The 27,423-nt window shown below is 43.7% G+C and overlaps 3 protein-coding genes across 5 annotated transcripts; 1 reads left to right on the forward strand and 2 right to left on the reverse strand.

Annotated features, from left to right (window-relative positions):
• The first annotated feature begins 4,217 nt into the window (after positions 1 to 4,217).
• Positions 4,218 to 10,435, forward strand: ccdc177 (coiled-coil domain containing 177). Its single transcript, XM_035169132.2, has 3 exons — positions 4,218 to 4,731; positions 5,502 to 8,786; positions 9,925 to 10,435. Exon 2 carries the CDS (start codon positions 5,514 to 5,516, stop codon positions 8,046 to 8,048), a length of 2,535 nt encoding a protein of 844 aa, XP_035025023.2. The 5' UTR covers positions 4,218 to 4,731; positions 5,502 to 5,513; the 3' UTR covers positions 8,049 to 8,786; positions 9,925 to 10,435.
• Positions 10,144 to 19,448, reverse strand: plekhd1 (pleckstrin homology domain containing, family D (with coiled-coil domains) member 1). 3 transcript variants are annotated; one of them, XR_004697723.2, is made up of 15 exons: positions 19,310 to 19,448; positions 18,712 to 18,887; positions 16,994 to 17,087; positions 16,554 to 16,643; positions 16,006 to 16,082; positions 15,801 to 15,892; positions 15,660 to 15,712; positions 15,222 to 15,316; positions 15,049 to 15,142; positions 14,350 to 14,567; positions 13,316 to 13,448; positions 12,943 to 13,087; positions 12,294 to 12,437; positions 11,405 to 11,651; positions 10,144 to 11,373 (listed from the first exon to the last, which is right to left on the reverse strand). XR_004697723.2 is itself a non-coding variant. In XM_035169133.2 (14 exons), the coding sequence occupies exons 1-14, from the start codon at positions 19,370 to 19,372 to the stop codon at positions 11,503 to 11,505; spliced, it is 1,623 nt and encodes a 540-aa protein (XP_035025024.2). In that variant the 5' UTR covers positions 19,373 to 19,448; the 3' UTR covers positions 10,144 to 11,502. The 3 variants fall into 3 exon arrangements, 2 of the variants coding, with proteins under 2 accessions (XP_035025024.2, XP_035025025.1); XM_035169133.2 differs by having other exon boundaries at positions 10,144 to 11,651; XM_035169134.2 differs by lacking the exon at positions 19,310 to 19,448 and adding an exon at positions 19,068 to 19,084 and having other exon boundaries at positions 10,144 to 11,651.
• Positions 19,449 to 19,778: 330 nt separating this feature from the next.
• slc39a9 (solute carrier family 39 member 9) lies at positions 19,779 to 26,863 on the reverse strand. Its single transcript, XM_035168331.2, has 7 exons — positions 26,342 to 26,863; positions 26,021 to 26,129; positions 24,709 to 24,912; positions 24,236 to 24,304; positions 23,821 to 23,906; positions 23,171 to 23,305; positions 19,779 to 22,806 (listed from the first exon to the last, which is right to left on the reverse strand). Exons 1-7 carry the CDS (start codon positions 26,435 to 26,437, stop codon positions 22,573 to 22,575), a joined length of 933 nt encoding a protein of 310 aa, XP_035024222.1. The 5' UTR covers positions 26,438 to 26,863; the 3' UTR covers positions 19,779 to 22,572.
• Between the last annotated feature and the right edge of the window lie 560 nt (positions 26,864 to 27,423).

Genomic DNA, 27,423 nt, shown 5'->3' on the forward strand with positions numbered 1-27,423 from the left:
TGTCTATTCACCCCACTGTTTACACACTGTCATCCACAATTAATACCTCCTGGGGACTGGGCCGCCTGCCCTCCTCAGGGCCCCTGGACCCGTCCAGGGCCCTTATGGATGCCTAATTGAGCATACCGCTCCGCTGATTGAATTAACAGCTCAGTCTCTGGGACCTTTTCCCCTTCCACTGAGGAGGGGGACTATTCCACACCCGCATGAGACCCCTGTACCGTCCCACAGAAGACAGAGCAGAGGCGGGGGGGTTGGTGGCTGGAGAAAGCGAAGGGGTCAGGAGGGGGAGTTGTTGAAACTGTCCAGAAAACGTGTCCCTCTCTGTTGGCAAACCGAGGCTGGAAATGTGGATGGGGGGGCAACTAAAGGTCTCAGTCTTCACAGGACCACGGAGCTCCAGCAGGGCAGCGCAGTGAGCAGGGTGAAAACACTGGGTTGTTGAGAACATACAGAATATCAGCACAACACTGTCCATTTACAGGTTTCTCACTATCCACATCCTTACGGCTCATTTTCCTTTTTTCTGTCTGTTTGGTGTAATTACTCAACAGACATCAAATTGCAAAGGAAAATTTGAAATATAAATATTTGACTCCAGTAATCAAGTGCCTGCCTCTCGCAGTGTTGGAAGGGATGTCCCTGTAATTAAAGTATCAGTACCATATAAAAATATAACAGTACAAGGAAATCCCTGCATTTAAAGTTACTCACATAAAGGTACGTATAGTAAAAGTATTAAAATGTGCTTAAAGTAGCAAGAGTAGAATTAGAAATGAGTGACTCCTGTGAATGATACACTCTTATATATATATATATTATTGTTTGTGTTGTTGTTGCATTTGTGTGTAACTTTCACTTAATGTTGCAGTTGATTGAGTCAGAGAAAACTTAAGTTATCTAATGTAATATTGGGTAATATTATAATAAATATGGACACTGACGAGTAGTAGAAATATAAAGTAGTTTAAAGGACTGGAGCTGCCTTCATTGTGTTTGTTTACAGGTTCTGACCAGTTATTAATAAATTATTATAAAGATTATTCATAAAATTCTGTAAACCTTGAGTTATATGAATACATTTATCCAGTTGTGCACAAGAAACATTGACAAAATAAACACCACTTGTTTTAGCATATATATATTTTATTATATATACGTTTTTAGCTTTACTATTCTGTTCATCAACATCATCAAGCTGTTAATCAAGTAATTCAAAGAAAAAATAGTTTTAAATCATATATTTTCATAGTAATTCATTATATATATTCATTATAGTCCTATAAATGACATAAATGAGACTGAGACAGCAGAGATCACATCATCATCTGAGCACTGAAAGTCCTGCTGCTCTGAGCGAACACCCCCACAGTCTCCTCTTTGGCACGACCCACTGCAGCAGTAGTAAAATATATAAATGTGGAAAGTAAGAAGCCCTCTGTGGAGGTGGGAATGCACTGAGGTCGACTGGATCCTCTTTATTTCCATGTCTTTCTCCGCACTTGTCAAACTTGGGCGCTCATGTCGAGCTGAAAATCAGATCTGACTCTCGAGGAGGAACGAAACGGGTGAGTTGACTTCAGCCGAGGCTGCTGACTGTCGGGCTCGTTCAGCCAAAAGTGGTTATTGTCTGAGTTTCTCTCTGCGAGCTCCTGACTGAGGTCATGTGTTGCCTCAGTGTTAGAATTGGCTGTTTTAAGGCGAGTCGGCACATAGATCCTCCAAATGGCTCGGATGCTGCCCTAACTCTGTTATTCTAACTACAGACTTCTTCATCAATCATTTGCTGGTGGACTCTCGGTCCTCGAACATATTTTCCAAAGCTCAGTTTATACTCTGAGGACTTGATGAATACTTTTGGTATTACCAACGTGTCAGTAATCATGCATGAAAACGACTTTTTGTGATGATGAACTTTCCCTGTTCACTTTTCTGGATACTTTTTAGTATTTGCAGAATATGTGAGTTATCCCTGAACAATTTATGACTGTGTTTCACAATAAGTAGTTAGTTAAATATGTTAGAACACCTAGTTTCCAAAATGGCAAACTACCAGTAGTCATTACTGAAGTTGTCTAAGAAACAGAAATGAGAAAATACTGAGAGCTAATGAGGAAAAGACACGTGGCTGATTTTTACAAATATGTAGAAGTTTTTGCTGTTTTAATGACGTAATTCGCTCACTATGAATCATATCCACATAATGGAAAAATAAAAATGAAACATGTTTTTAGTTTATTCACTGAAGTTCTTTCAATTTGATTAATCAATTGATCAGTGCCTTGGCTGCAGTAATAGTAAATGTCCATATAGTGTATTTTACAAAAGTTTTAAATATGTATTTCATAGAAAATGAACTAAATTAGTTACTAAATTACTTTAGTCCTGGATGTGTTGATTTTTGCATCTGCTCCATCACGACAAAACATAATAGAAATATAGAAAGTTAATAATATCTGAATCTGGGAGGATTTATACCAAGCTTTTTTAATTTAACTTATAACAGAAATGAATGTGTTTTAAATGAATCTCATTGTCGTTGTCCCCATCAGGACTGTGCACCTCTGGACTGGTTCAGTTCCCCGGGCCCTGGCCACCAGCTGGGAGTAGCAGTGGTCTCCATGACTGCTCCGAGCGCCTCACCTCTCGATGAACCCCCCAGTCCAGCTCTGGTGGTGGGGAGCATGCCCAACCAAAAACAAAAACAAAAACACAGAAATTCTGTGGAGCATACCCCTGCACCAGTGAACTGTGCAGCAACCACACCATGCCCCGCTCCCCTTTGGCCCCCCTCCCAGACCCCATGCCCCCAGTTAACAAGCCAGCCAGCACGTTCCCTGTTGTCACTTGTTACCCGCTGTCCCCCTGATACGGCTCACGGGCGGGGCCAATTAAATTTGCACTGTTCCCCACACCGGGTCAGGAGTTTAGTGGGTCACCATCACTGCCATTTTCACCCAGAGTTATCTAATCCTGGTTCAACCGCTCGGACTGGACAGAACCAGACCAGGCTGTTGAAATACAAACACACTACATCACTACACTACTGTTATATTATTATTACCTCTTTCAGTAACTCATAAAACTATTAAAACTGATTCTAACAGCAATGAGGTGAAACTATCTCTGACAGACACATCACAGACGTTTAGGGGCTGATGGTGAAAAAGATATTAGGAGGAACATAAAATATAAATATAATTGCACATCTTTTCTGTTTATTCTGTTAAATAACAGTTTTAATTTCAGCACATATTAGCAAACATAAATGTCGATACCAATATGTCCATGAAAGGCTCATGTAAACAGATTTTATCAATATATCAGTCTGGTTATTTATGGGATTACACAACACCCCTCAAAACGCACATGTTCCTCCCGTCTTACTTTTACAACACACCTCAGAAGAAAAGAAAAAGACCTGCACATAAAGAAAGGAGTACAAATCAAAATAAATCATAAAGTGACTCAATAAAAAACTCTTCTGTGAGGTTTGCTCCAGATGATTTACATGTTTCAAATGCAAACTCAGTCATTGTGCATCATCCATATTTACAAAATCAATCAAAACCAGTTAAGATTAAAGAATCAGATTGAAGTGTCTGTATCGAAGTTGTAAAAACCACTGAATCCTGGTCACTGGGACTCTGACCTCTCACCTCAAGCTAAATCTGCTGCACAGGCATCAACCGGTCGTCACACAGCAGATGTTAGTGTTCATCTTTATTAAATAACTCTGAGATCATCAGGCCACATCAGGCCTGTGTGACCCCCACATCTTGAATAATGATTTAAGAACCAGGAAAGATTAGAAAACTGTTGTAAGCAGATAAACATGCTGCTAAGAGTGAAGTGAGCTGTGTGTGTGTGTGTGTGTGTGTGTGTGTGTGTGTGTGTGTGTGTGTGTGTGTGTGTGTGTCCCTCATCTATTAACCTGATGCTGCTACACTCAAATCATGAATCTATGATATTATAGCGCCCTCTAGTTGTTGTATTGAGTAACTACAGGGTGTGGGTGGCAGCTGTTACACAATATGGGATTTACGATGGGCCACAGATTTAAAAAAAACATTATTAGATTACGCTCGAGTTTACCACACATTTTTTTAAATTATACATATTTAATTACCGTGAATACAAATAATAATAATAACGATATAAACAATAAAGAATCATAAATGATGATGTTAACTGGATGAAATGATGATGAAGATGCTCGTAGGGACACATTGATGGACAGGGCCTGCAGCAGCAGCAACACAACCATCAGTGTGTTGTTGTTGTTGTGTGTATTGAGCCTGGTGTGGGTCCGCTGCACCGTGTGTTCAGCAGCTTCCCCTCGAGCGGGCGGAGCTACGGAGGCAGAGATGGAGGGATGGTGATGATGATGATGCTGAGGAGCAGGTGGAGACCGAGGGGACGCACTTTGCGCAGGGACCAACAACAGGAAGCGGCACAGGAGACGTTTGTGAATCGCAACCTTCCCCGCGGAGGCAGGTTTTCTGTTTTGATCCAGGAGGCCAGGAGGACGCAGGTTTGATTCCCGGTGACAGGCTCCGTCTGCGATCCGCCCTCCTGCAGCTGGAGGATGGCGGCGATGTGATGCTCCATCCCCGGTCCGCGGCCCGAGGCTTCTCCCCTGAAACCTGATATTATGCGGGGGACAAGGGGCGCTGCACGGATTACAGGGGAACAAAGCACCGGTTCAGAAAGAGCTCTGCAAACTGGCAGGTTAGTGTGTGTGTGTGTGTGTGTGTGTGTGTGTGTGTGTGTGTGTGTGTGTGTGTGTGGTGCGACATGAAATGAAGCCACAGGGATCAGACAACGTTCATGTTGTCCTCGTTGCAGCGCAGCAAACTGCAGCCGCGCATTAAACACACAATCCGATTCAATCTGTTGGATCAAGAGACATTTTTGTTTTATCTAGAAAATAGTGCATCTATTTTTCACATGTGTCTGCAGAGGAGGCTGCTGATGCACTGGAGAGAAGTCCAGGCCTTCACTGTGTGAGTCCCTGCGCCTCGTATAGATCCAACCAGGGATTTGATTTCCATCTTCTCCTCTTCTCTATCTCTTTATTTCATCTCCCAGTTTTTACTATGAGCTGATGATTTATGTATGTTCCGGGCCCTGGTTTGATTTCTAGGTTGATTGTGTGATGTAGAGTGAAAGAGATGAGTAATCAGATTCTCTCAGCCCAGTAACTCTGCCAAAAATAGCTCCTCTATTAAAGGACGGTGGTGTTTGTGTTTTATGTCACTTCCCCTGAAGGGGAAATGTCTCATCTGGTGTAAAATCACTGAGTGCATGAATATGTGCTCATGCATGCGTGCAGACTGAGTTCTGACCCTCCCCCACCCACTGCATCCCTCTTAAGCCTTGGACTGAATGTTATAATCCTCTAATTGAAACCTCTTCCCACTGTTTGATCCACATGTACCACACCCCCCCCCACTGTCCACTGTCACCCCCTCACCACCTCTCCCTCTCTCTTCCCACAGTATCGCCCAACTATGGTCGACCCCTCGGAGGCTGAGGAGCAGAACAAGTGTAAAGGTCCACAGCTCGAGACGCCGGCTGTGGCCCCTGAACACCCCCGACTGCCAGAAGAAGCCGACGGCACAACAACAGAAGAGGATGGAGATGCTGGTTTCGAGACGCCGCCCACCGGCAGCTCTGAGCCGAGCCCCTGCCACGCTGCGTCCCCGCCGGGGCCAGACGCTGCCTCTCAGGGGGCAACGCCTCAGCAGCCACAGACTCAGACGGATCCGTCGCCCAAGCTGCACCTGGACCTGTACAACTTTGACTCGCCGGTTGCAGAGGGCAGCCGCTACGTGCTGACGAGCCCCCGCTCTCTGGAGGCATGTGCTCGATGTGGGGTCAAACCCGTGGAGCTGCTGCCCCGCCCGCTCGCCGACTTCGCCCGAGAGGCTCCCGGACGCTCCATGCGCGTCGCTACAGGGATGTTTGAGGTCTACGAGAGGGACAGGCACGCCAAACTGAGGCAGTGCCGGGAGGAGAGGGAGAGGATCGTCAGGGAGGAGAAGAGAAGGATCCAGCAGGCGACAGTCAACAGCAGCAGCAGTGTGTCGTCCTCCTCTTTGGATAAATCTTCCTCTGGCTCCAGTCAGCCTCCTAAATCTGGGCCTGCAGTGACCTCCAGCTCAGCCCTTGATGCTAGTGCCTCCTCCAGAGCATCAGGTCCAACCTCTAAACCAGGTCCAGATGTTTTATCTAAAGCCTCCAGTCATAGCACCCCCTCTAAACCTGCCCAAGCAAAGTCTCCTCAATCCTCAAAAAATGGTTCCACGACCTCTACGCCATCATCCAAGAGTTTCCAAGGATCTGCCAAACTTCCTTCGTCCTCCTCAACCGAACAAGTCAAAACCACGCGGCCTCTCTCGTCCGGTCCTCCGCCTGTAGTCAGGAAGTCCTCCGGTAAATCCTCAAACACTTTCCCCAGATCAACACCGAAACCGCCTTCTTTCCCCAGAGCCAATTCCACATTAGCATCCTCGGTGTCAAAGCCTGCAGGTCAGAGCTCTGGGGCGCCTCCTAATGGTGTAACAGGAGCAGCGTTCTCTCAGCACAACGGACATCTTGGATCTCAATCCAAGGGGAAAGTAAAAAGCCATTCAATGGAGTCCCTACAGCGAAGGATGGAACCTGTCTGCTCCTCCACCTCCACCACCACCACGACCACCACATGCACCTCTTCTGAGTCCGGGGCTTCCTCCTCTTACAGTTGGGACGGTGCACGAGATCACTGGGCGAAATTCTCCAGCCCCCGCGCTCGCACCATGGCGACCTTCAACTCCCTGATGGGTCGCAGCCTCAGCCTCGGCGACCTGAGCCACTCTCCTCAGACGACACAGAAGGTGGAGCGCATAGTGAGGGAGGTGAGGCGTCGAGGCCTGAAGGCCGTGTCCGAGCGCGACCGCAAAATCGCCGCCTTGATGCTCGCTAGATATCAGGAGGAAGACATCATGAGTCAGACCCGCTACGTGGCTCATCTCCAGTGGGACAGCGAGCGCAGGATGGACGAGCTACGGCGAGAGCAGGAGGACAGAGAGAAGCAGCGTGCCGTGCTCCAGTGCCAGCGAGTGTGGCAGACACAGGTGTCCATACGCCAGCGAAGACTGAGCCAACAGGAACGCCAGTCGGCAGCCGCCAAGATGCGTCAGGCCGAGGAGAGCGAGGAGCGATGGAGGGAGCTTGCCGAGCAGCAGGAGCGCAGCCGTCTGCTGAGGTTACAGCAGGCGGCACGAGAGGGGAAGCATAAGAAAGTTCTACAAGAGCAGAACCTGAAGGCGCTGGAGGAGGAGAGGGCGGCCATGCTGGAGCAGGAGAGGCTGCTGCTGAAAGAGAAGCTCACCATGGCGGAGCTGAAGAGGCAAGAGAAGGAGCACCAGGCCCAGGAGGAGAGACGGGGTCTGAACAAGGCAGAGAAGAGACGTCACGCCGCCCTGATACAGGAAATCGCTCGCAGAGAACAGGAGGAGAGGGAGGAGGCGAGGAGGGCAGCGGACGAGAAGCTCAATCGCTCCCTGGAGAATTACGAACAGATAGTGGAGCGTCGAGGGCAGGAGCTGAAGGAAAAGGCCAAGCGTGAGGAGAAGCAGATCCAGAAAACACGCAAAGCTGCAGAGAAGCGTGAGATGCAGCAGCAGCAGCAGCTGGAGGCTCGTGCGAAGGAGGCCGAGAAGCGAGCCCAGCAGGCGACTCTAGTGGCCGAGGAGAGGGCCAAGGAGAAGGCTCAGCGCGCCACCCAGAGCCGCCAGGAGAAGGAGCGACTCCAGAAACTCAACAGGCAGCGCGTGGCGGAGGAGGAGAAGCAGAGGCGCACGGAGCTGCTGCAGTCCATCGAGAGGAAGCTGGAGAAGAGCGAGCAGATCTTCAGAGAGAAGAGGGCGGTGCTGGAGAGCGCTCGCTCCGTGGCTCGGGCCTCGTTCCACGTGCGAGACAAAGTGCGGGAGGAGACCAACATGCGTACGTTTGATAAAATGAACCTGGAAGCGCAGCTGAAAGCCTGCATGGACGAGAAGTAGACCCACCGCGTCGGCGTGAACTCTCTGGTCCTGTGCTTGGCTCTTGCCTTCGTTATGACCCTCATCACCCAACAGCTTTACCCTCCTCTTCCTCCTCACCCCCACAGTGTTACTTTGTCCTGACATATCTTTACCCATCAGCTGCTTTGATTACATTTTGATCATTTTTATTCCATCAAAGCAAACCAAATCATTTTGTATCATGGATGAAATGAGACTTAGCACCTATATCTTCAGCTGTTATACAGTAAACCGCCTCTAGAGCCTGTGTGGGAACCCAGTAGACTTCATGTTAGACGAGAGTGCAGAGACTCTCTTTCTCTTTGCTCTCTACTTTGTCTCTCAGCTACCGAATGAAAAGAATCATTGTTTACCAGGAAGCACAAGTCCATGACAACTGCAGGGGCTTTTAAGGAAGCACTCCTGTGAGGGGAAATTAAGCCGAAGAAGAAATCAAAAGCAGAAGAAAGATGGTTCTAGACCCCTGAAGCAACAATGAGAGAATCCGTTTTTTTATACATAAGAAATAAAGCCCCAGGCCGACAATCCAGCACAGGAAGTCCGTGTGCACGAGCATCAGAGGACAGTGGCTCCTGCAGTGGAACCACTCTTCCTCCCGCTCATCTTCGTCAAGACCTACGATAAACAGTGAAGTGCTCTGAGAGACGACCACCTCTTCACTCTGCTCCAGTGGATCAGATACCAGCAGCTGCCTGGTGTCCGAACCAAGGTCAACAGGTACCAGTTGTTATTTCCTTTACAGGTTATGTAATGTCTAATGTTTTGTTACGCTGCCGTGGCCTTCAGCGCACAAAGTAGAATTACTGACAGACAGACAGACAGACAGACAGACAGACAGTCTGTCAGACACATGGAGAAACCAGACACATAACGCCTGGAACCACCGGGTGTCGCCGGCCCAGGGGCAGGAGAAAACGCTCCCTAACAAACACTCAAGCCGAGTTTAACCGAGCTCTGGCTGCACTAATCCTACAATCTCTCAGATTGAAAAAAAGAGGGCGATGCACCCTGTGATGGAGCTGTTGCCATGGCGATAGAGATGGGATAGAGCAGCAGGAGGTGAATGAGACTGCGTGGGACTATTAGACGACTGCCTGTGGGGCGCTGGATCTCGTGGCAGCTCCTTCTGTTTCTTTAGAGTTACAGAGAAAAGGTTTGTTAGATTAACATCAGAGAAATGACCACAGCCACATTTAACAACCTTCCACCACAGCCCCCGACCCACATGTGGACAGGAAGTAGAACGAGCACTTCAGACAGTCGTGTGTCTGGATTCCTGCTAAACACCGAAATAAAAGCCAGAATGAATTTGAGATTTGTAGCATTAGCGTAGCAGAGGAGCGGCTTAAGGCTCCGACTGAGCCACACGGCTGCCGGAGGATAATCAAGTGGAGGTGACGTAAGGTTCGAGGGCGAGTGGCAGCTTGTGATGTCAGGTGACATGAACACGCAGGAACATAAAACGACACGTTTGCAGGTCGGATTCTAAACTGAAACATGACGTCACCTTGACTTGTGACATTTCACTAAATTCTCAGTTGGTTCAAGTTTTATAACTTTTTGAAATCTCACTATAATATGAGATACTATGTCATATTTTGTGTCATAATCAATACTGATGCATATTGTGTGACACTATATTTTACATTTTACTGTTTTATCTCTTTATTCATGAAGAAATGACATCATGAGCAATTAAAATGTCTTTATATTGTTTTTTACAGTTAATTTATTGTTCTAGAAGCCGTTTACTAGCTTTTAAACCACCGATACTAAACCAAGCAGGGAGGTTAAGATCAAGTGTTTCCCATATAAATGTGACGTAAACAGAATTCTGTCTTGTTCTGTGCTGCAGGTCCTGGTCATGTGACCTTGGACTCCCCCCCCCCCACCCCCAGCTGAACCTCCCACACTGAGCCGTGTATGTGTGAGGCGAACCAGTCTCTCCTCCTCCGCTGGATCCACATCAAAGTTTTTCTATTCAACCAGTAACAGTGCCATTTATTGTGCTGCTAATGACGGGACGTGTGAGAGCCGACGACCTTTCACCTGCAGAAATGAAATGAGACTTCTACAAGGTTCAAACTCAGCTTTATTAGCATCAAGGCATGTTGCTCAGTCCTTTCAATGACCCTCTTCCTTTACTCCTCCCTCGTTCTGCTGTCAGGTCGCTTCACATCTGTACATTATCATCATCTGCTTGCTTCTGTTAAATTACATTGAGTTGCTTCGACAGTAACAGATTTTCATATGTAGCAATAATGAAACGTTTTAAAATCAGACACGTCTGAGATCATTGTTGTCATGAACGCTCTGTTAACTCACATCTGGACAAACGAGAAGAATAAAAACAAACATTTTTTCAAGATGGACGTGCATCATCTTTTCTATCTGCTAATCAACCTGTAAATATTTTATAATATTTTATACTTGTACTGATTTTATATTCGCCTGAAAACTCAGAGACTGCATTTTAGAAAGTGATGAAAACTCTAGAAAGTGAAGGTGCGAGGCTACAGTCACACAGACGGCTTGTTAAACACCAGTGAGGTTTCTACACTATCATCTCTTCATGTGCTACAGTGTGTTGAACGTCAGGTAACTTCTTTACACGAGCTCATTTGATCTTGTTTTACTTCACTAAAAGTTCAGTTTTTATCAAAACATTTTCATTTTCTCTCATCTTTGTGAAATATTGAACACGTTAGCTGTTAAAAGTCTTTAAATGAAACCATCTGAGAAGTTTAGAGGGTAAATCTCTTTACATGTTCTTGAAATAAGTCGTGGCTTCAGGTTTAAGTACCTCAAGTACAATACCTGAGTAAATATACTTGGTTAAGTGTTATTCACTTGTTTGATGAGGACACTGCTTTTGTAAAATCTATTTTTCAACAGTCAAACTGTTTCATGGACGACAGAACAACAGGAACTAAAAATCAGTTCTTTCACTTTTGTTTTTTTTCAAGTAATTAGTTAGTAATAAGATGATGGATAGAATTGATTTGATGTTTATTTATGTTGCAGACAAAGTTAGGATTTGTTGTCAGACTCCTGATGACGTAAAAGATGAAAAGTTTTTATTTTATGAAATAGTTTCTAACAGCCCCCTCGGTTTTAAATAGTTTTAGGCTTCATCCACATGTTTTTGTTTGAAAACTCATCAACTCTGCTACAGAAACGTCTTCTGTCCACATTCCTCTGGACTTAAAGATTCTGTGGTTCTGTCCACGTCCATGAAGAGATTTTTTACAAACTGAATATCAGGTTTATTTTGATGCACTCAGTAGAATTTGTTATGACTTTGGATCAAACTGATTTCTGTGTGTTCCTCTGTGTGATGGGGGGGGGTTTGGGATGAGGATCTCTACTTCACTGACTGTGAGGAGGTAAAGCTCGGGACCTTCTCTCCTGCGGTACCTCGCCCTCCCTCCTCTCAGGTGTTTGAGGCGTCCTTGCGAGTGATGATCTTGTAGACGCTCTGTCTGAAGCTGCTGTCGGAGGTCAGGCGCCGGGCCGTCTCCCTCAGATCCTCCATGCTGCCGCCGGCAGTGCTGGTGACGGCGAACGACTGCGAGTGTTTCACTGCAGAGAGACACAGAGAATGTATGACTCTAACAGGAAGCTCATTGAGTAACATCTGATAAGATGTTAAAGCTGTTGGATTAAACAGATCACATGAGTACCTTAGTCTATCAATAGAAAATTAATAGACAGAAATTCTTATAATTAATTAATTGTTTTATATTAAATGAGCATTAATACCAAACTTTAACTGGTTCCAGTTTTTATCTCATTGTAACTTGAAAATCTTTAGTATTTGAACTCTTGGTCGGTTATAAAATAAGTAATTTGTTTCTCATTTCATTAATTTAACAATGAATCAATAATAAGCATAATCATTGTAATCGAGTTACAGCTCTATATATTACAAATTGTGTCATTAACACATAATTAGTGTTATTGTGATACTCAAAATAAAACAAATATACAGTTTGACAAATTTAAGATAAAATAATTTGGAGGTTTAGATTAAAACACACTTCAGGCTGATATTTAGCTTCAGGGGCCGAACGAACATGATTCATACTGACACTGATTCACCTGCGTGAGCTTGTATGAATGTAAAATAACATTTTAAAGAGTAATAAGAAGTGTTTTGCTGTAGACGTGAACCCAGTGGGTTCAGTAGGAACAGGTTGTGTGTGTCGTGGTCGTCCCACTCACACCAGTGGCGTCTGGACGCTCTCCTCTGGATGCGGCAGCTCTTGATCCTGCGAGCGGCAGCTTTGTGGAGATACACAGCGTTCTTCATGATCGCTGGAAGCTTCGCCTCGATCTCTGCTGCACAGATACACTCCTCGAAGAACTCTGGACACACACACACACACACATCAGATACACATCAGATACACATCAGATACACAAGGTGCTCAAATCTAAACTTGTTGATAACAGTGAACCAATATATTTAAATATTATAATTTTCATCATGATTTAATTACACGGAGATGATGAACAGTTTGAGATTATTTTCTGTGAATTCAATCACAGACACACACACACACACACACACACATCATCATCCTGACATTTGTCAAGTGTGATATGATGTCAAAATAAACATGTAATACATTTTCTGTCCAGATGGAGGCAGTCACAAGTGTGTTTCTGTGTGTGTGTGTGTGTGTGTGTGTTTGTCTTACTATTCATCTGTTGGAGTAAATGTGTTGATGTACAGGTCAGGTGTGTATTCCATGTATTAGCAAAAGTGACTGGAAACAACTGGAGTTTTGTCTCAATCTGTATCAACCAGTTTCCTCAAACTGGATCAACCACATGCCGATGGGGGGGTCCCAGTGACGGATGCACTCACTCCTCAGATGAGTCACGTCCCCCTTCATCTTCTCGTCTCGCTCTTTGGTTCGTTCCAGTGAGTTCAGGCCTTTCTCCAGATCCTGCAGAGCCTCCTCCGCCTGCTTCAGCTTCTGCTCCAGCTCCACCCGAGACTCGATCTCCCCCTGAGACACACACACACACACACACACACACACACACACACACACACACACACACACACCTTAAATTAGTGAAAATGTAAAATCTTGCAGTATTAAAGGAAGTGAAAAACAATCCTGTGAAACCATCTATCTGAGGCCTGGTGGATGCTCAATGTGCTGACCTCATGCTGAGTCTGAGCTGCTGAGTCTGAGCTGCTGAGTCTGAGCTGCTGAGTCATGCTGCGTTACCTTGAGCTCGGCCTCAGTCTGCTGTTTGTCCACAGTGAGCTGAGAGAGCGACTGCTGCAGCGTCCGGGCCTGAGACGAGTAGAACTCTCTCTCCTGCTGCAGGTCTTTAGCTCGCTGGTCGTTCTCCCTCAGCCTGAAGCACAAGAACAAGCATGAAGCACGACGCCCGGATTTAAAAACCTTTCACAAACTCCATCAGATTAAAATCATGCTGCTTTGTTGCAGAAATAACAAGTGATTGTGGAGTTACACACTAACACACAAACACACTAACACACAGACACACACCTGTGATGTAGATCCAAGGTTAAAACAGCAAACACAGAGAATTGTATAAAACTTAATTTTGCCTTTGTGAGACACTGAAATAAATAGTTTGACCTTTGGGGAAATAAACTTGAATAAACTGCCACTACTTCAATTTCTGTATTCTGTGTATAACTCTTCCTATTTTATTTTGATTCTATTCTTTTTTAACTCTATTTGTTCTGTTCATGTTCTGCTGTAAAACCCACATTTCCTCCAAGGGGATCAATGAAAGATTCAATATATATATATATATATATTTAACAGATATATATAAGGTTTCTGTTGTAAGTAAATATAAATATTTATTGTAAAATAAACATGTTTCCTCTAAATAACTTGAATTGAACATTGTAGAAATGAGACAGAAACAAACTGTACTCTAACTGTGTGAGTGTTTCTGTATTTGTCTGCAGAAGCTGCAGCTGCTGATGGAAACACGAAGCTGTGAGTCGCTGCTCGACATTAGTGCTGCGCAGTCGATACCTGCTGCCTGTGAGCGGCTGGTGGTTCAGGGATCAATACACATTTCCACAAGTAGTCACATCCTCTGAGCCATTAGCAAACACTGCAGCTGGAAACTCCAGAGTTTGACCCTTTGGACGAGGAAACACAGTCTGAGGCTCAGAGTTTCTCTGCAGTCGTGGAATAATCGTGTGAATCTATCAGAGTTTCTAGCTGGAGACAAGTTTTACTCTGTGGATGTTAAAACATTCAGACAAGCTCACTTCTCGTCGGCCTGCTCCTTCTCCTTCAGCAGGAGCTTCATCTGCTCCTCGATGTGTCGCAGGTCCTTCAGCAGATCCCCGTCCCCGAGCTCCTCTCCATCCTCAGGCGACTTCCTGCAGGAGCTCTCCCCCTCCTCCTCCTCTTTCTCCTCCTCTGCCTGCTCCTGCTCCTTCACCCCCAGGAGCTCAAGGGTTCTCTGCTTCTCCTGAGACAGCTCCTGCAAAACACAACCACAGACTCTCAGTCCATAATGATCGAGAGGAGCAAAGTGCTGCGTACAACACATGTTAGATGTCTCATGTTTATTTAATGACATTAACAACATGTGGAGGTAAAACCTTAAATCAAAGTCCACTTACTGGCTCTGCTGTTAAAGGCTCCGGGAAACGCTTCAGTGTGAATGGAGCTGGAGTTACATTTAAAATCTGTGTTTTGTTTTGGTTTCTTTGTTTGTTTTGTTTTTTTAAATTAACAACAAATTTAAACTTAATAAAATTTGACTCTTCTCCTAAAATCCACATTTTAAACAGGATTTGAGCTGGATTGGATTTATCAGATGATATTAAACAGATAATCAGTATCTGCATCATTAGGAAAACTTTATTTTTCCAGAATAACCAATGCAGAACAGATGTGAATACTATAATATATACTACAAAGAATCTGTGGAACTTTGATTTGGCCTTTTGTTTTCCTACCTCGATGGATTTCTGCAGCATCACAGTCAAGCTGCTCAGCTCCTCCTTCTCGCTCTCGACTCCTTTCAGGGACTGAGTGGTTCCGTCCAGGTCTCTGTCAACAACACAACAAGTTACTTTACAGGTTTGACTGACGCTGCTGAACGGGAGGAGACAAGAGGAGAGTTTTTTACTGTTTGATTTGCTCCTGTTCGGACTTCAGCTCCAGAACCACCTCCTCAAACTTCATCTTCTCCTCCTCCAGGACCTGGTTCAGACGCTCCAGCTCCTGCACATGAAGAAACACATTCAGTGTCGTCACAGACAAACTGAACGATAAACTCAAATATTAGATCTTTCTCTACAGGAGCAAAGTGAAAAATCCTTTATTTTAATAAGTGGATCTTAAAAAGTAAAAGATTCTGTGACAACGTACGAATAAAACTGAAATAATCAATTAATCAATCGACAAAAATGACTCATATAAACATGAATTGCATCTAAAGTTCACTTAAGAATACAAGTTATAATCCTTTTATTGCTTCTTCAAAAACATCTATGGAGCACAAACTAAAACCATGTTCATGTTGTTGTTGTTGTTGTTGTTGTTGTTGTGAGTAAACATGTCTCACTTCTGTCTGCGCCCGCTGATGACTGAGCTCCTCGGTTTCTTCCATCAGTTTATCTGGAGAAAGGAAACAAGACAGTTTTACACAAACAGCTTCATGTTGGTTGATCTTTTAAAGAGTTCAGACGACGTCCTCCATGTTTACCCAGATACTCCTGCTTCTCCTTGGCCAGCTGCAGCCCCTGAGCCTCCAGACTCTCGATCATGGCCTCGCCCAGCTGAGAGTTCCTCCACGTGCTGGGGGGGCAACGCCGTCAGTGCAACAGGAGCAGAGACCGATCAGTGAAAGTTAAACACACTGTTCAACACAGAAGTTGAGGATTTCTAATAGTTTGTGTCACATCACTCACACTTTCCCCGACTCCTGGAGCATCTCCATCCACTGGAGCTGCTCCTCCTCAGACTCCGCAGCCAGGACGATGGTTCCCTGAGGAGCAGATGAACAATCGTTTCGTTAACAAAGTGAGAAAATAGAGATGATGTAACTCGCTCGTGTCTCAGTAACCTCAGTTTGTTACGTGTCCTGTTTGTGTCTGGATCAGTCGGGTTCTTCACGTTATTACTTATATGAAAGAAGAATTGAGAAAGTTCTGCTCAGCTCCACAGATTAACTACTCTAACTATTAACTACTACTACAACTACTCCAAATTTCAAGAAACTCGTTTTGGTAGTTTTTGTGTAATCCTGCTGAAAGTCACACAAACATATGGTCTGTATTTATTTATATTTACACCAGAACCTCCTTGGTGAAGGTAACGTTGTGTATTTATCATACGTCGCCTTCTTTGTGTTTATTTGTGTTTATCTGTTGTGTGTCTGCAGCTGCACGTGCACGTGTTCAACATGTCCTGTGAACATCTGTGAGTCTGATGAATGAGGAGGAGACGAGGTTATTACAGTGAAATCCTCCAGGTTGATGACGACGGCAAACGGCATCCCCATGTTCTCATGAGCCGACACCACACATCCTCCCAGAGGGATCACGCCCTGAGACACAAACACATCACACAGACCATAATAATATATATATCATATCATATATCATCTCAATATGGGTCTGGATTATTACATCAGGTACAATATCTTAGTTTTTAACAGCAAGAAAAAAGCTTCTGCATCTCTTCAAATTATAACCAAACCCACTTGTTGAGGTGCATGTAAGAAAACTTGTCTTATTAATAAAATGAGGGGAAATATTTGAATAGAAAAATAACTTGTTTTCCCATAAAGGGGCAAAAAACACCTTAATGTTAATATCTAAATATTTTAAATGTAGATATTAATCTTTCCTTCTCCTTCCCCTCAGTGTCAGTGTGGTGGAGGAGGCAGCCGCTCACCTTTGGGTGGATGTTGAAGTATCTGTTGCTGTCGAAGCTCCTCTTCTCGCTCTCGGCGTAGTAGAGCAGGAAACTGTCTTTGATGATGAAGAACCTTTGAGCCGAGGAAGAGGATAAAGCAGCAGTGAGTCAGACCTGAGGAGCCGAGAGGAACCGACGTCTGCTGAGCAGCACAGAGGAGTCATGTGATCGTCTGTCACTGCAGAGACAGCGTCCAGCTTCAACTACAATAAAACCATATCGATGTTCTATTTAAATATATTTAAATAAGTCTGATTTCTCTTTATTCTAAACCTTCAACATGCAGTTTTACAGTTTAAGTGGTGTTAAATAATTCCACCATCACAGTTTGAGTTAACTCGTCTGTGTTTGGCTCAAATAACAAGTCACCTGCACAGTGGATCCTGTTTAGTTTTCACTGTATCTACTGCTGCTGTTAAATTTTGAGCTTCAGATGTTTCTGACGTCGACTGATTTTGTCTTTTCTGCGTGAAACTGTTGGACTGTACCTTTAAATTTGTTTAAAGCTACACTATATGTAACTTTTACTGAGGATCAGCGCCCCCTGCTGCCACACGTGGTGTCTGTCGAGCTCTGACAGAAGAGTCCCACTCACTGAACAGTGAATATTACCCATGATCCTCAGCTTCCACCAAACTCTGTCCAAACTCTGTTCTTCATATTTTAAAAGTTTCCTGCTGAATATTGGAGATAAACTCAGTGGTTTAATAACTTCTGAGTCTTTTTACCTGATCCACGTTCAGCTTCACTCTTCAACTGGACCTGATTGTGACAGTTGAATTCTCACAGGAGATCGAACCCAGTCACCAAAGTTACATAGAACAGAAGTTCAGGGAATGAAAGAGGAACTTTCTCCATGTTCTCACTCACTCAATGAACCATCAAGCTCAATTAGAAGCTTCTATATTGAGGTGAATAATAACTCAGAGTGTTTGTCACCATCATGACACTGGATCGATTTTAATCTGGTGACAAAAACAAAAAATCATAAACCCGCTGAGTCTCTGTTTTGGCAAATTCAAATTCTTTTGACCTTTTATGACGGAAGCGAAGGTCACATGACTGGGCTGCAAATGGATTGTCTGGATCCCCCCCCCACCCCCCTGTATTGTTGTTTGAGCCGTTATGTAAACTAAGAGCATTATCGTGACATAAGGAACCAATCCAGGCACTTTACCGTCCAAATATATTCTCTCAGGACACAGTGAGGCCGGGCCGGGAAAACGTCTGAGCACAAGTTGATCCTGTCGTTACATAAAGCCATCCGCTAATACACACGTCAACAGTCTGGCTTTAAAACCCCCACAGGGAAAGATGTGAATAATTCAACAGGAGGGAACATTAAGCAAAGACAATTTGAACTGTGGCTGTGAAGCAAATGAAAATGTTTTATTCTTCACACATGTGTCAATAAATGGTCAATTTAATTATTCTTAACTGTTGGATGAATATATTACAGATGATTAGAACTTTTAACTCGAGGCGTTGATCTGTGAATATTTCATGTTTTTATTGCCGTTCAGAGGAAAGTAACTTTTTAAAAACTAAATAAAAATGTGATTTCCTCTAAACTTACCCCAGAGTCCGACCATCAACTTTCTATGGAGGCAGGAGAGTAGCTGCACCAACATGAAGCTCTTTGTGGAGTTAGAAGATAAAATATATAAAAATGACCTCAGACAGAAATCGAACCTCACCTGCGGGACCACTTGGCCGACGGGCGTCCGAAAGGCCTCTTCCACAGGACGCCGTGCAGCTGCACTTTGGTGCTGATGTCCAGCCCTTCGCTGTCCGACTGCTCCATGGACGACCAGGGCGAGAACAGAGAGTTTCTGGACGAGGACGAGAACATCCTCTCTGACAGTAGCTCGCCCTGGGAGGTGGAGCGACACGGGAAATATCAATAGAAAAATAAAGCAGAATAGTCAATCAATGACAATTAGCCCAATAACACCCGCTGGCACACACACACACACACACAGAGAGACACACACAGATGTGCATGTGCAGCTTCAATACAAAGCAGGGAAAGTAGCAAACAAATTCCAATAACTCAGCCGGGTGGAAAGATGCAGCTGCCAATACGCTGATCGGCTGGAGGCAGACTGACGGCAGAGACCAGAGGAAAGCAGGGATGACAGAGGGATGGAGGGAGGGAGAGAGGGAGAGGAGAGGAGGAGAGGAGAGGAGAGGGAGAGGGAGAGAGGAGGGGAGGTGGGGTACTGGGAGGTGATGGGTGAGGGAAATCTGAACCCAGTCGATAGTCCCAGCCAGTAAAAGCTGTTATTCACATACTGTGGTCACAGGACAGGTCTCCAGCTCCTGGCAGCTCTCTGGTCTCTTCTTCCCTCCGAGCATCAGCCGTGAATCAGGGGAACATCTGTGGCCGAGCCGCTGCCGCTCGGCTCTCGAGCAAAGAGGATGGAGAAGCCGAGCGGTTAACATGCAGCTTTAGAGTCGTGAGTATCAGATTAATTCACAGAACATGTGTCAGACTGGATGGACACCAGATTATAAAGATATTAACAGCTCAGCCGCTTCACAGGAACACGGGAGAGCACAGACTCGTTTTATTTATAAATACGGTCTCTGAAATATGATGTTTACACTTTTCATTTAAGAGAAAAGTTACATTATTTGTTAAAAATTAGTTAACATGAGTATTTGTTACCTTGGTGAATTCAGTACTTCATATAGAGAACTGATTTTAATAAAGCAACATAAAGCAAACACGTGTGAATCATTAAAAACAAAAACCATCATCACCAGTTTAAAAAACCTTTAATTTTATTGTCATAAAACACTTTGCTTTACAACTGATTTTCACAATCAGAAATATGGAAATAAGGCAGACTCATTCTGGAATGGCAGAAAATGAAAGAAAAATAAAAGAAAGAAACGCCAACAGAAACAATTCCAAATATTAACCTGATCCCAAAACTCTCTGGATTCAACATGTGACGTCATCTCCTCCTGTTCGTAAGAGTCGTGTTAAAAGTTCACCTGCAGATATTTTACAGTTGTTTATCGAGATGTGTGATGAGACATGAAACATGAACAAAGTGAATTTTAAATATTTCAATATATGAGCAAAACATCTAATAAATAAACTAATAACTGCATCAGTTTAAAAATATTTGACCTGATTAAACATTAGAGAATTTTCTTGTTTATTTCATTAGATTTTTCACGTTTACATAATTTTACTTTGAAAGGGCAGGTGCTGACGGCCAATCAAATCCCACTATTTTTACATCTTTAAATTCACTCAATAAAAAAACCCTTAAACATGTTCAAAAACACAATTAAACAAACTGTCTCTGTCCTAAAACCTTGTTTGTCCTAAACATCGACTTCTCTCTAGCTTGGTGATACAGATAATCAAACAGGTTTTTATGTATTTAGTGTGATAAGTGATATAAATCCTCGCTTTTGCCAGAGACAATTAACCGGAGCAGTATTTAAATATTCCCACCTCACTGTGGTTCCCCTCTGATAACTTCACAAACTACATTTTCATTTTACTACACATCACTGTTAAACTTTTAGAAGCAGTTTATCCATCGTTCCTTCAGCTTCTTCCTGAAAATGTGACCCAACGTGAATTAACCTTTAAACTGTGGTTTGTCAAACGTGATCATCCTGCAGCCGCAGTCCTGATGATGAGCTGAGTTTTATTAATGTTAAACTCTCAATAAACGAGCTTTAACTTTAGTTGCTGTTTATTAAGTCTGAATATTTAGTGAAATACTTTCGTATTAGTTTCCAGACGTTTGATAAACGATGCATCACACACACACACACACACACGAGCAGGGAATATAATCGTTAGTTTCTTGTAAAAAGAATTTCAAGGGTTCCAGTTTGTGAAATGTGAGGATTTTCTGGTTTTGTTACGTCTCCACCACATTAACTGAATGTCACATGATTATATTTTGGTTTCTTGGACTCACAACACACCAGTGAATCCTGAATTAACATAAGGAATTGAAAACCATGAAATCTCAGCAGGGCTTCAGATGAAGTTGCACACTCATGATGTCGGCCAACGTTATTTTTTCCTCCCTTTTGTATTTCATAAAAAATAAAACAGTCATGCAGCTGCTGGTCGGCAGGCGACTCGCCACCTTCTCTCTCTCTATCACGCCGGGAAGCTAAACCGCCGCGGTGAGTTTCCTCTCGTCGTAGAAGTTCAGAATTAAGGGACAAGTCGAGTGTAAGATCTTTAAATATATACATTTAACAGAGATAGTGTCTGTCACCTTCTGTGTCTGTACTGCAGAGTTCCTCCCTGTCAACATAAAATAAAAAATTAAATTATAAGCAGTTCCATCTCACACAGGAGACGATGATAGTTGTAGAAGGAAGAAGTTGCTGTGAATAACGTACATATACAAACACATGAGCGCTGCTTTGAGTCCTGACACAAGAGGGAGAATCCTGCTGACGCTTTAATGCATCAACTGTTAAACGTTTTACTGGAGCAGGTGGGTCTTGGTATTTCAATCACATAACAAACTGCTCTGTGCCCATTTCAGACTCGGCTGCACTCCGGAGGAAAAGGTGACTTTTAGTTTGTACAATTATTGCTCAGGTATAATTAATAAATCCTCGAGGAGCAAACTAAATAAGTTTTCCCAAAAAATCTATATACGTGTGTCCTCCTGAGCCGATGGTCCCTACACGAGTTCAGTGAGTTAAAGACCTTGAGGAACCTTCACCTGCTGTAATCACCCCCCCACCCACCCACCTTCAAATAAACAACAGTCTCTTTTCAATACAGAGTTTTCCTAACGACCTTTTATGATTCACCTCCAAGTTAAACAGAACAGAAATGAACACATCCAGAAAGTTATCAGGTCAAATAACGAGTGACAGATGTTGTTGTGACGCTGAAGTTGGACCATGAATCTGAACGTGTTCATTTGTAGAAAACACACAAGTGTCCATCACAACAATATCCATTTACAAACTGTAAAGTCTGTACAGCGCCGTTTCATCAGGGGTCTGTTTCAAACTTGCAATTATGGCACTTGAAAATCAGTTCAAATGATTCTGTACTTTAAGAGAGCTGTACAATTACACACAATTTAAAAAAACGTTCTCAGCATCACGAGCTTGATCTTAATCTCACTGTGCAACAGCCGTCGAGCAAAACATCACGGAATCGAAATCAGGGTTGATTCTTTGACTTTGGACAAGCAACGATAAAGCAACACTGAAAACTCCACAGTGATGTGAATAAACTGAGCGAACCGTCCGGTGGCCTCCGTCAGGAAAGGATCAACACATACAGCAGCTGTACCAGGATCTGTGGTGGGTGTCAGGAGAAAACCACCATGTTGTGTGGCGTCGTTTTCCTTCACCTCTTACTTCCCGAACGTCACTCACTCCCCCTGTCAACCCCAGTTTTGAGTCATGAGATGTGCCCGAAACGAGCCTGGTCCACGAGGTCCATCAGCCGACAAGCAATAAGACATTTATATCCACAAAGTTTGAAGTCTCTGTTTCAGCTTCGTTCCCTGTTCACCCGTCTGTAACCCATCCTGAGCCGGGTTCTAGTGGTGGTGCCCCACAGACAGCACCAGTGGAATGAGGCAGCCCAGCACCAGAGCTCCCACCTCCACCTTGCTCAATCCTTTCCCTCCGTTCCCTCCGGCGGCAGCGTGGCTGTGGCCGCCGCCCCCCACCTCAGGGAGGACGTGGACGGTGGCTACGTACAGGAAGGTGCCGGCGGAGAAGAGCATGGCCACACCGGTGGCGTTGATGTCTGACAGGGCCTCTTTGCTGCTCTGTGGGGCGACAGAAACAACGTGAGACAAAATGTTCCACCAGGAAACGTTCAGATCAAATGTTGATGAAAAGCATTTGTTGAACCTTTTTGTTTTATTGTAGCTGGTGAAATTTAATTCAATCTCTTGTAAATGGTCTTGAGCCCTGACAAATATTTGAGATTCCTATCTGTTAATTACTGTGAAAACTATAATTACAGTGACAAACAGGAAATACTGGTTTAGTTGCATTTTGTTGCTCTGAAGAAATGTTGACCATAACCAGAAAAACCAATGAAATCCCAACTAAAATGTCATGATAAAATACAAAGTGACAATTAGAGTATAACAACATTTATTTATTTATATTTACTATAATATTTACCTGACTGAGGCCTAAGAATGTGATCATGGCGAGGACAGGCGCCGCCAGGGCGAAGACCAGGAGATGTCTGCGGATGCGGTTCCTCTCAAGACCAGCATGCATCAGGAAAGACACCAGACCAAACGCTGCTGGAGCCTGAAGACAACAAAGCAGCACAGTTCAGATTGTTTCATGTTTACAGCGTACTACTGCTTTTTAATATACATTTAAAAAGATGGAGGTAGCTGAGGATCAAAACTCGTGAATATGCTGTTGGATCAATATTTGGGTCATTAACTGTTTTACTGTCACACTGTCCACAGTTTACATGTCAGTCTCACACAGCAGACGCACAAACAGTGTCACACACACCCCTCCCCTCACTGTTTCCCTTCAGATCAACAATGATCTCATAAACAGCTTCTCTAAAACCAGACTGATGGAAAACTGTCATCGTAACAGAATTTAAACCCCTGCCAGCTATTGTTATTATTATTATTAATTAATACACAGATTACTCAATAGAACATCAGAAAACAGCACCTGCTACAAACAGGATAAAGAAAAGAAGCTAATGCTCACAGATCTGAAGCATGTTTGATATTTTTGAAAGTAAAAAAATATTAGTTTCTGCTCCACTGCTGCTAAATAATGATCTGAACCATTATTACCTTATGCAGCATGATAGCCACAAACACAATGAGCTGAACGCTGGTCTGAGAGGTCGAGGCCGCAGCTCCGAGCGCCACGCCGTCAGCTGCAAGCACAGATTACACATCAAGTCCTGGTGAGGATATTGTTTAAGGAAATAACTGAGCCCAGTTAAAAACACGAAATAAAAACAGATTGGGGCTTAGATTTACTCTGAAGCTCAGTTCCATGTGAGAGTCGCTTTAACTGTAAATTATAAACTGGTCACACAGGACACATTAAAATAAAAGATTAGTTAAGTAAACTTTTAGAATGAAATAAAAAGTCTGAGTGGATTATGTCAAACAGGATTTGTCTGATCCCACCTACAGTGTATTTGTTGAACTGGATCTAAAGAGTCAAACTGTTCAGACAGATGAATGAAGCCGGACTCACCTGCAGCGTGGACCACCAGACCCAGGGTGGTGGTGATTTTTGAGGAGGCGGCTCTCGCTGACTCTGGATCTGAACCAGACAAAAAACCACCCGGTCAGAAATGAATCAAACTTATATAATTACACATCAGCATCTCCACACAGAACAGTGTGGTTTCATGTGTTGCCTTTTAAAACCTGTTTGCAGAGCATGTGCAGCTCAAATAAAAGCCCTGAGGTGATTTGGCTCCGAGCGCGGGAGCATCTGGGGAAACAGGATTTGCCGTTGAGCTGTGTGGAGGCGATTTGGCTGTGATTCAACTAAATAATTTTTCTTCCAGACAATATTAAACCAGGATGAGACAAATAACAAAGCTACTGTCACTAACCTCCATCTTCCCAACCACAGTCGCCACAAAGACATCCTGGATCTGTTCATTTCTAACAATCAAACCCATACGCTGCTTTAACCTTTGCATTTGTTCTCACGCTCACCTTCAGCGGTGTTGTGCACATGAGAGCTGCCGATCTGATCCACCAGCAGCATGAAGACGAAGCCCAGAACCAGAGACACGCCGATGCAGGCGTGGAGCTGCTCGTGACTGTGTTCGTGTTTCTCAATGACGAGGCCGGCTTCTGCTTTCACCTTGGAGTCGGACACCTCCACACCCCCGACCTGGCCGGGGCTGTGATGCCCACCTGCAGACACACGGGTGAGGAGGGAACAGAAAGAGGCAGATTCACTGTTAAATCACATTAATGTCTTCAAGTTGATGACAGAGCGGAACCGAGAACATTAACACGAGTTGCTTTTCTCCTCGACTCAGTTAAAATGCAAATGATCACAAAACAAAACATTTGGGGTTGACAAGGTCGACTGGTTGTATTTAATATTTATTTTATGTACTCCTGCCATGTGATTGGGTAATGCATGAATACGCTGATACAAAGGTGTTCCTAATAAAGTGGTGTCAATGAGCTCGTCACTTGGTTGTACCTGTGTGTTTTTCTGAGGCACTCCTGAAAGTCTGACAAAGACTTTTTTGCTTTTATTAGAAATGTTCAGCCACAGGTTCGATGTCTTTAACCGCTCGACCAACAGGACGTGTAACCTCAAATCCTTTAAAACTTTGGACTCTGCAGGTCAGGAACCTCAAACAGGCGCTGAAACCAGCAAAGTACAAACATGTACAAGATTGTAAAGGAAAAAGAGAACAGACTTTGAAACGGAAATCTGGAGCAACAGAAACTATCATTCCAGCTTAAACTAGTTTAAAGTGCCTATAGTTTGTTTTTAGTAAATGTTCCCAGGAATGCCTGGAAAGTTGCACTGGTATAAAGTGTGTAAGATTTAGGTGAAAAGGATTAATTGGCAGAAACTAAATATATAATTATCCTAGTGATGTTTTCATTTGTGCATTTCACCTAAATTGTATAAATTGTTGTTTTCTTTAATCTAGATTGAACCCTTTATAGTTAAATACTTTATATTTACATCAGCAGCGGCTCCTCTCTACGGAGGCTGCCATATTTTTTTTACAGTAGCCCAGACTGGACAAAGTAAACACTTTGAGTTTAATGACGACTGAAGTTACCACAGGTTCTCCTCCATGTTTTGAAGGGGAGGGTGAGATGAGGAGTATTAAGCTGCAACGTGACACTTCACCACTAGATGTCACCAAATCCTACACACTGAACCTTTAACATTTGATCCAAAATAGATCCTGAGAACTTCTAAACATTGATGCTGCAGAAGAGAGACACTGTTATGAAAACACACTATAACCCCTGTGTCGGTGAACCGTACTTTCAAGGATCTCTTCATAAAGTGCGTGGACCCCCTCAGGGATGATCACAGCCAGGGCAGTCCCACAGAGGAGCCCCGCTCCCAGCACCGTGATCAGCTTCAGCTTCTCCTGCAGGAACACACACACAAACCAGTACGTCAGCACGAGATGGGTCCCATTGATTTACACTCACACACTGATGAGTGACAACACGGTTCATGGTGCAGGAGGTAAACTTCCTCACAGACAGGAAGGCAGCTGTTGATAAGAGTTAGCTTCCAGATGCTAACAGCTGGAGGAAGCAGTGGTGCAGATCCTAGCTTGTGGGGGGGGGGACTTACCTCTGAGAAGTTGACAGCCAGAGGTATCGTCCCGGCCACGTAACATCCCACCAACATGGCCAGAGACAACAGGCTGATCGAGCTGAAATCGTCCATGACTGCTAGCTCCTTTTTTTCTCGTGGGCTAATCTCCTGCCGAGCTAAACCACGAAACCTCCAGCTACACAGTGAACACGTGCTGCTCGGGTGAAGTTAACATGCTGGTTAAACCACATTCATATACCAAACATCCACGTTGGCGAAAACACAAGACGCTGCAGCCCTCTGGCCTCGGTTAGCGTCAGCTAATGCTAAGCTAACTTAGCGTCGGTGATACCCGGTGCCGTTTAAACGTCACAGACGCACAAACACCGGACACGTTGATCCTCGGGAGCTTCGTCGGGATTCAGTGTTCAGGTGGTAATATTGCAACTTCCCCCGACTTGGTTAGCAGCTAGCAGAGATGCTAACGGCACATCCGTGTTGTTAGGTGCCGATTGTGAAAGGTGCTTCCGGGTCAGAGTTCATCCCGTGAGGCAGCTGCCACGTCTCCGAGGGGGAGGAGCTTTGTGTTTATGTTACATGTTTTTACTAATGTTTTATTTATTTTTAACTGATTATTATTCTACATGTTTGTTTATCACTTTTTATTATTTAGTCTATGATTGAGCACGTTTTTATTTTCATATAAGCTCTTTATATTTATGTTACATATGTTTTTACTGTTTTATTTCTTTTAACTGATAATTTATCTACATGTCTGTTTATCTGTCACATCAGCTCGTTATTTTCTGTTTAGCACTTTTTTATAGTCTATGATGGAGCACATTTTTTATTTTCATAAGTTGAAAAAAAAAAAAGGAGTCAGCATCTTCATCCACGTGTGTAAAACAGATTTATAATATTAATATAACTCCCCATTAATGTTGTAATAGAAGTCTGATCATTTTGTGATTAAACTTAAATCACCTATTAAATCAACTTAAATCACCTATAACACAAAAACAATAAGGGGAGATATTATATACATTATTTCCTCCTCATTCATTTGCCTCAGGATCATTAAAGTATCTGTCCATCTATCATATATAAAACCTGTTTAT

The sequence above is a fragment of the Hippoglossus stenolepis genome, chromosome 10, assembly GCF_022539355.2.
Source record: "Hippoglossus stenolepis isolate QCI-W04-F060 chromosome 10, HSTE1.2, whole genome shotgun sequence".
Lineage (NCBI taxonomy): Eukaryota > Metazoa > Chordata > Actinopteri > Pleuronectiformes > Pleuronectidae > Hippoglossus > Hippoglossus stenolepis.